The 8950-nt window shown below is 47.0% G+C and overlaps 1 protein-coding gene across 5 annotated transcripts; it reads left to right on the top strand.

The window, feature by feature from the left end:
* Positions 1-302: 302 nt before the first annotated feature.
* Positions 303-8848, top strand: RNF14 (ring finger protein 14). 5 transcript variants are annotated; one of them, XM_027682838.1, is made up of 9 exons: positions 303-394; positions 815-965; positions 1505-1667; positions 2148-2305; positions 2628-3155; positions 4364-4592; positions 5213-5385; positions 5963-6093; positions 7360-8848. In XM_027682838.1, the coding sequence occupies exons 3-9, from the start codon at positions 1514-1516 to the stop codon at positions 7421-7423; spliced, it is 1437 nt and encodes a 478-aa protein (XP_027538639.1). In that variant the 5' UTR covers positions 303-394; positions 815-965; positions 1505-1513; the 3' UTR covers positions 7424-8848. The 5 variants fall into 5 exon arrangements, with proteins under 5 accessions (XP_027538639.1, XP_027538640.1, XP_027538638.1 ...); XM_027682839.1 differs by having other exon boundaries at positions 318-394; positions 823-965; XM_027682837.1 differs by lacking the exon at positions 303-394 and having other exon boundaries at positions 534-965.
* Positions 8849-8950: the final 102 nt, after the last annotated feature.

Genomic DNA, 8950 nt, shown 5'->3' with positions numbered 1-8950 from the left:
AGGAGACTCAACGCCCCCCTCCTGGGTAGCTGTTCCAGTGCTCTGTCACCCTCCACGGGAAGTAGTTCTTCTTCATGTTGAACTTGAATGTATGAATGTAAAGAAGTATCGCTGATGGATCGGGGGACTCGGTACCCGTTCGGTGCCTGTCTGGGGCGGGGAGGGGGCGGCCGTTCCCTGAGCACCTCCGGGCTGGGCCGGCCCGGCCCTCCCGGCCGCCGGGGGAGCTGCGGGGCTGGGCTGGGCCGGGCCGGGCCGGCGCCTCCTCCGCCCGGCAGCGCTTCCCGTCTTTTCCCGTCCCTTCCCTCCCCTTCCCTCCCCGCCGCCGCTCCGCCAGGGGCTGAGCCGGGCCCCCCTCGCCGTCCCCGGGCCCGCACGGCCGCGGCTGCCCTGGGTGAGGGACCGGGTGGGGCGGGGCCGGGCCGGGGCAGCGGGGCCGGGCCGGGCCTCCCTCCGCCCCGGGGGCCGCGGGTGATCCTGGTGCTCCCGCGGGGCTCCCGGCTTCAGGCGGAGCGGGGGGAACGGCGGTAAACGCCATAACAGCGGCGGGGCCGCCGGCGCCAGGCTTCGCCTGGAATTTGGGGGTTATTCCTGAAGTCCTCCCGTCCCCCCATCCCCGTGGGGTCGTGCCCGCCTCGTGCTGGGGCCCCCGGGTCTGCCCGGGACGCGCAACGCGGCCACTGCTCCTCCAGCTGGGAATAAACATCCAGCTGGGAATAAACATCCCCCGCTCGGATGCGGTGCTGTGGGTGTTGGGGAGGGGAGCGCGGAGGGGCCTTTAACCCCTGAGCGTGTGTTGTTTGTCCGCCCGCAGCCCCAGAGCCGCTGCCAGAACCGCTGGTTCCTCCCACAGACACCACCGACGTGTTCGTGCCTTACATGAGAAGTGCCCGACCCCGGCCCCAAACAGGAATGGTCACGGACCAGCACCTCGGCCCTCCCACCGCGCTGCTGTGAGTCTGAAGGTAATCCATCAAATGTGGCTTTATTTTCCCAAATCTAGAACTGAGAGATACTCTAGGGGCACATCTACAAGGCACCTGTGCAGGATTTGAACCTTTTTACTGACATCTTCAATAACTAATCACAAATAGGGCTGTTTCCTTGTTTGCTTTAGAACATTGGGCAAGAGCTACTTTTACTAATTCCTTTTTCATGTGTTTTTTGGGGTCTGTTTTCTCCTTCAAACATCAATGAAACGTCCCTGTGTCACTTGTGCTATCTCTCTATTCCATTATTTCCCCCCTTACATCTGTCTTTAGCTACTAACACACAGTTTGCTTTCTGCCTTTTCAATATTCTCTTGTGTGGGGGAGTTTTTTATTTTATAAAGCTACCATTTTTTTTCAGCCTGTAAAAAACCTTTAATTATATTTCACATTGATTAAGATCAGTTACATAGGTTTCTAACTCTTATAGTAGTGTAACACAGATATCCCAAATTAATCATTGGAATGGGACGTGTTAACTCAGTTCATGTTGCAGAGTGGTGGTAACTCCTCAGGAAAGTTAAATGTCTTCAGAGGACAAGGAAGCTCAGGAGGACGAGCTCTTGGCTCTGGCCAGCATCTATGATGAAGATGAGTTTAAAAGAGCCGAGTCTGCCCAAGGAGGAGAAACAAGAATTTGTCTGGAGTTGCCTCAAGACTTCAAAATTTTTGTGAGTGGTGAGTTGAGATGTTTTGTGTTATCCCCAGGGAGGTTTTACCAAGCTCGGTTGCTGGTTGTGGAGTGTCCTGCAGGAGCAGTGACTGGACAAACCATGGCTCAGCCTTTGCTGTGCTTGTGGTAGTGTTGGGGTTTTTATTTGAGTAGTTTAACCCTTTAGTAAACTTTACAGGTGAGTAATAGTATTTCTGCAGAATAATTAAGTTCATTTATTATTTTTTTATTGCCTTGAGGATATGTCTTTCCACATTCCTGGTTTGAGCAAGATCTGACATTTCACAGTTGTGGTGTTCTGCTTTAATCACAGAGCTACAACCCCATGATATTTTACCGCACTGAGTTTAGTTATTTAGGGTTGAACAGATAATTTTAACCCCAGAAATGTATCAAATTAAAAGAGACTGGGTGCTGTCATAAACAGTGACGGTTCATTAATTTTCATTTTCCTGTTATTTCTCAACCTGCCTCGGTTGTCTCAGGTTCAGGCAGTTCCACAGAAAGCCTCCAGAGCAGTGGGTTCGAGTACTCCGTGTGCTTCCTACCTCCCCTCGTGCTGAATTTTGAGCTCCCACCCGACTACCCATCGACATCACCACCTGTGTTCACCCTCAGTGGGAAATGGCTCTCCCAGGCCCAGGTTTGCAGAAGATTTTTAACATTTTGACAGAGCTGAGCAAGTTAATAATTAACAGTGTTCTGGGGAATGTTAATGAAAGTAGATAAAAATAATGACATTGCTGTTCAATTGGCTCTTCTTTTGTCCCCTTGTTTTCACTTGGTCACTCTTCCGAGGAAGAAGAGTTTGCATCGAGTTGAACTATTTCATATGTATTTTATGGCTAGATTAAAAACTGGTGAATCTGTAATCAAAGTGTGCACTATGGACCGTGGGAGGAGAGGAACCCAGTAAGGAGTTGTCAGAACTTAAACAAAATCAGGAATTGTTTGTTCTTTTCCAGCTCAGTGCTCTTTGCAAACACTTGGACAATGTGTGGGAAGAGAATCGAGGCTGTGTGGTCCTATTTGCCTGGATGCAGTTTCTGAAGGAAGAAACACTGAGTTACCTGAATATTTCATCCCCGTATGAGTTAAAAATGTGCCCTCAAGGGAAAGCACAGAGTCGGACGCCGTTGGGGCCTCTCGACGCTGGGAAGGACTGTGGGGGTGCAGCAGGCTCTGCCACAGCTGAGGAGGAAATCATGGATGCCAGAGCTGTGCAGGACGTGGAGTCGTTGTCAAGTCTGATCAGGGAAATCTTGGACTTTGACCAGGCCCAGAGGAGGAAGTGCTTTAACAGTAAGATGTATTTGTGCAATATCTGCTTCTGTGAGAAGCTGGGCAGTGAGTGCATGCACTTCACCGACTGCAGCCACGTGTACTGCAAAGCCTGCCTGAAGGACTACTTTGAGATTCAGATCAGGGACGGGCAGGTCCACTGCCTCAACTGCCCCGAGCCCAAGTGTTCTTCTGTCGCCACTCCTGGCCAGGTAATACACGTGTGCACACAGGGCTGGAGAGTCCTGCTAACTCATCCCCAATTACAGGGACAGAATGTGGCTCTGCATGGTGAGCATTGGGATTCTCAGAGTCACTGAGGCTGGAAAAGACCTCTGAGATCACAGAGTCCAACCTGTGACCGATCCCCACCTTGTCAACCGGACCAGAGCATCTTATGCCACGTCCAGTCATTCCCTGAACACCTCCAGGGATGGGGACTCCACGACCTCCTTGGGCAACCCCTTCCAATGCCTGACAACCCTTTCCAAGATGAAACTCCTCCTGGTGTCCAACCTGAACCTCCCCCGGCACAACTTGTGGCCATTTCCTCTTGTCCTGTCCCTTGTTCCCTGGGGGCAGAGCCCGACTCCCACCTGGCTCCACGCTCCTGTCAGGGATTTGGGGAGAGTGAGAAGGTCCCCCCTGAGCCTCCTTTTCTCCAGGCTGAGCCCCTCCAGCTCCCTCAGCTGCTCCTTGTGCTCCAGCCTCTTCCCCAGCTCTGTTGCCCTTCCTTGGACACACTCCAGCCCCTCAATGTCTTTCTTGTTGTGAGGGGCCCAGAACTGACCCCAGGACTGGAGGTGCTTCAGTAGTGCCCAGCACAGAGGGAGGATTCCTGGGGACATTTTCCAGGGAATATACCTGGGGACATTTTCTTCATGCTCTGAGCCACACAGACCCTGAGTCATTGGAGTTAAAACTGGATGCCTTGGCACCTATTTTGCCCAGTTTATTAGTACTGGCATTGATCAGCAACCTCCCATTCCATTTGACACTGCATGTGCATTCCATTTAACACTACATGCTTTTCCTTTTCCTAATTATTATTAGAATAGCATTTCTAGGAATATTTTCTTGACCTGTTGGAGAATAAAGTTGGATTCATTCCAACTGTAGGGATTTTTTCATTGCCTTACTGTGTTTTGCTGATGGTAGCAGGCTCAGAATTTCAGATGCAGATAATCATAAAATCCCAGGATAGTTTGGGTTGGAAGGGACCTTAAAGCTCATCTCGTTCCACCCCCCTACCATGAGCAGGAACACTTCCCACTAGACCAAGGTGCTCCAAGCCCCATCCAACCTGGCCTTGAACATTTCCAAGGATGGGACAGGCACAGCTTCTCTGGGCAACCTGTGCCAGGGCCTCACCACCCTCACGGGGAAGAATTTTTTCCTAACATCTCCCTGTGGCCTTTAGGTGAAGGAGCTGGTTGGAGAGGAGCTCTTTGCCCGCTATGACCGGCTGCTCCTGCAGTCCAGCCTGGACCTGATGGCCGATGTGGTGTATTGCCCCCGCCCGGGCTGCCAGACCCCCGTGATGCAGGAGCCCGGCTGCACCATGGGCATCTGCTCCTGCTGCAACTACGCCTTCTGCACCCTCTGCAAGATGACCTACCACGGGGTGTCTCCGTGCAAGGTCACCGCAGGTGAGGCACCTCCACCCTGTGTTCCAGAGATGCATCGAGGTGCAGTTAAATCTTGTGTGAAATAGTCAGAAATTGAGCAAGCAAACTCCTCCCCCTGAGCTTTCTAAAGGACCAGACACATTTATTTGGAGTAGGTCTGTTGCTGGCAGTTAAATATTATTCCTTTGATGACACTCCACAGCTTGGGAGGTCCCCAGACTGCTGATTGTCAAATGCTGAGAGGCCATAGCAGGGGAAGAATAATTTTATATGTTGTTTTTTTTTACCCTTTCATATGATTCAACTACTTTGTGTAGTCAGAATTAATACTGAAATCAGGTGGAAGCTTCTCTCTCTGTTTGGCCTCAAAATCCTGTGACCAAGTTTCATTAAATGTATGTTCAGAGAAAATTCCATTTTCAAAAGTTTACTTTACATTGTAGACTTGTCCTGATGCCATTGACAAGTCTCTGTTATAATGAAACAGTGTAAAACTCTTGAATTTATGTTTTCTAATATTTTTCTTGATTTTTAATGAATTATGTTAGTTTCCTTTGAAAATCTTTATGCTGCAATTAGCTGGGCTTCTTTATATGATGTATTACAAAAGCTGTTTGGTTTGCTTTGGTTTTGTTCCCCAGAGAAATTAATGGATTTACGAAACAGCTATTTGGAAGCAGATGAGGCAACTAAAAGATTTTTGGAACAACGTTATGGCAAGCGAGTGATTCAGAAAGCCCTCGAGGAGATGGAGAGTAAGGAATGGCTGGAAAAGAACTCCAAGTCTTGTCCTTGCTGCGGGACTCATATAGAGGTGAGAATGGAGGGAAAGGCTGGAAAATCATGGGAACAGAAATTAACAGAAATTAAGGCAGTTCTGTGTTTAGGCTGGAACAGAGGTGTGATTGTAGCCTCCAGCTTCACCAGAGAAGGGGAATTTCTAGGAAATACTAGGAGAACTTTCCATTTCTGTCTGTGTTACATGGAAAAGGAGGTGAGGTGATGTTTGTGGAGCTCAGGGATTTGAGATCATCCAGCAATTGGTGGTGTTCAGGCTCCAGTACTAAACAGATCCAGGTTGACTATGGATCTGTATGAATCCTTTCATTTCCTGTGTGGTTCAGGTTACTGCTGCTTCACACTATAGCCAGGAATTAAAACCAGCTTCAGAAAAATATTAATTTCCAGTATTTTTAGTAGTATAGCCAATTTACAATACTGGGATTCCAGCTCCCAGTTCTGATGAACAGTGAAAAAAAAATCAGTGTGTGATGGAGTCGGGGTTGAATGTATTAATTGGCTGGTGTAGTTTTGAGGGCTGTTGTCATAGAGAGACTGAAGCCTGACACAGTAAGATTCTGATGTTGCTGTTTCTTGGTTTTTCCCCCCAGAAGCTCGATGGCTGTAACAAAATGACGTGCACAGGGTGCATGCAGTACTTCTGCTGGCTCTGCATGGGCTCTCTGTCCAGGGCCAACCCCTACCGGCACTTCAATGACCCTTCTTCCCCCTGCTTTAACAGGTTTGTGCTTACAGGTATTTCCTCTAGTGCTGGAACACTTATTTTCTACTTTTTCTAACAGTCCCAGATCCTTACCTTGAAATTTGTAGCTATAGTTTAAGACATAGTTTTTTCTCTCAATATTTACCCTTACAAGGACCCAACACTAACAGTAAAAATCAGGAGTGATTCAGGATGTGCTTTTTTTTTTAAGATTTTTTTTGTTTCAGAATTCTGGAGGAGACTTGTGGGCCTATTCCTGTTTTTTTTTGGTCAGGGTCATGACCCCATCCTTTCTGTGCTGCCTCTGCCTGACACACAGCCTGCAGGGAAATGTTACCATGGAGATGCCCAGGTGCAGCATAAGGTTTTGGGTCAGAAAGCTGCTTTTAAACAGCTGCAGACTTGCCTCACATCATCACTGCTGGGGAAGGATCAAGGGAAAGAGGATGCTACTGCTGTCAGGACAGGTGAAAGGCAGCTCAGAGGGATGTGACAATGGCAGCCTCTCGGCTTTGTGTATTCCACAGGGATATGTGCCTATCACTGGGATAGTAGTGCCTGGATCCAAAGTCAAAATCCCAATAAATTTCTCAGTCCACCATCCATTCTGCTGTAACAGATGTGGCTGACAGGATTTTTCTTGTTCTTGGACCTTTTTCAGCATTGTCTCTTCTCCCAACAGTATTTTTTCACTTCCTACTCTGTTTTCCTTTTTCTCCTGTTGTCCTTTTTTATTTTCGTGTAGCTTAACCTCCCCTTGTCTTGACTAGGCTCCTGTGGTTTATAAAGAATAATTTAGAATCAGGGAATCATAGAACCATTTAGGTTGGAAAAGACCTAAAACCATCCAGTCCAGCCATTACCCCAGCACTGCCAAGTGCCTTTTTGTCCCCCCTGTGCCCCACTGATGCTCATAGGTTTTGTTTGCCCAATTCCATGTGTCCAATGAGATTGTGAGTTGTCTGGAGCAGGCAGGTTTGGCTGCTGATTATATCCTGCCTAAAGACCACCCAGGAACAGCAGCCTGCTGGGTAACTTTAATATGGTTTGGATGATTAATAATTTCAGGGATTTCTTGGGATATGATGTGTGTAAGGTACCATCAAACCTTCTGGTGTAACGAGCTGTAGAAGTGCAGAGTCTTTTACTTTAATTGACATTGACAGCATGAGTGGTTTGTGATACTGAAAAAAACAGTGAAACTTACTGCTTTTGTACGTTTTGTTGCATTTAGATTGTATTAAACATATTCAGCATTATTACCACTAATTTTCTGTCTTGCAGATTGTTTCAAGCCATGCACATTGATGATGGGGAGTACTGGGAAGTTGAAGATGATGACCAGTAGCTTTCTCCAGCAACAAAAGGTGAACAAACCAGAGACAGATGCTTTTTTTTTTTGTGTCCTTTGTTTGCTTTTCACTTCCATTGTGTGATAGAAGAGTGGTAACTACCCTGCACTGCAGGATACTCACACCTCAGAGCCTGTTGCCAAAGCCAAAGGAGACGCTTTACCCATCCTGGGGTCAGGATCATCATGGAATGCCCTAACAATCACATCGATTATTAAAGACATACCATATTAAATACAACCAGTCAGAAGTTGGAAAATTACTGGAAAAATATATACCAAGAGATGCCCCTTTTTTAAAAGCAAACAGAAGCCTCAAATCATGGAAAGATTTGGGGGTTTCTTTAGGGAGACCAACATTTGGAGACTCTTGGATCGTGAATATTGTGGGGTTTTGGGCAGTTTGTTAGAGCTGTAGAGCTCTTTCTGGAGCTGTTCAGTGGTGCTGCTTGGACTGGGGAAGTTTAGCAACAAATTTTGTTGCTTTTATGAATTTCCTGACGTGTTTCTCTGAAAAGCAGCTCATGGCTCTGTCACTGGTACTTTCTAATGACATTAAAGCTGATTATCCCCAACCTCCTTCTCGCTGGCTGTTGTGCCTGGGCCTTTGCATCCCTGAGTGCTTGGGCAGAAAATGACCAACAGCCTTTTCCATAAATTTCTGTCAGGTTGGTGACTCAACCCAGTGTTCCTGTTGGATTCACTCCCATTGCCTCTCCTTGTTTTTCCAGTGATGAGTGCTAGGGCAGTGAGCTGAGGATGTGAGAGGGTGAAAAGTACCAGGCAAAGATGATTCTTCAAGATACTGACAATTACCTTGTATTCTCAGATGATGAAGTAATTTATTTTTTACTAACTCTTCACATAAGAAACTTGATTAGTTGATACTTTTGCTTCTGGACTAGATCCCTTATTTCCACTACTTTTGGACTTCAAATTATTCAGAAAGCAAATTGTTTTCCCTAAAATCTCAGCAAGTAGTTTTATAAACATGAAGGTAATTACCAGAGGGAACCACTAACTTTTTACAAGTTTTTCCACTTGCAGAACAGTCTAAAAGTTTATTTGGAAATTAAAGCTACGTGTGCTGTGTTCAAAAGTAGTAGGGCATGGAGGGATAGGTCAGGAGATGGAAGACTCTTCAGAAACTCAAAGTGATCACCTCTCACTCAGTTTTGACTGATAGTTCATAAATTTATACTGGGATATGTGGCCAAAATGAGTGCTGCTTCAGTTCCTTTCCCAGAGGATGAGAGTCTATACTGTCAGAAGAGGCAGAGATTAAAAAGATGAGATGGTAAGAGTGAATCTCACCTCAGTTTAGGCTATTGGTCAGCGTGTAGGAAAAGTTTACATTGTGTATGATTTGAATTGCATTTCCTGCACCTTTCACATGCACTAAATTCACTTTAAGATGGTAAACACAGTTGTCTCTCTGTTTGTCTTCATTCTGGTATGGATTTGGCAGCACAGGTCAGTGTTGAGGTTGCCATCGGCTCCGGTGCTCGTGTGCCATGGGGCTGT

Source organism: Neopelma chrysocephalum, unplaced genomic scaffold (genome assembly GCF_003984885.1).
Source record: "Neopelma chrysocephalum unplaced genomic scaffold, ASM398488v2 Primary Assembly neopelma1_63, whole genome shotgun sequence".
Taxonomy (NCBI): domain Eukaryota; kingdom Metazoa; phylum Chordata; class Aves; order Passeriformes; family Pipridae; genus Neopelma; species Neopelma chrysocephalum.
Note: the sequence above shows the minus strand (reverse complement) of the source record. Positions and strands in the feature narration are given on the sequence as shown.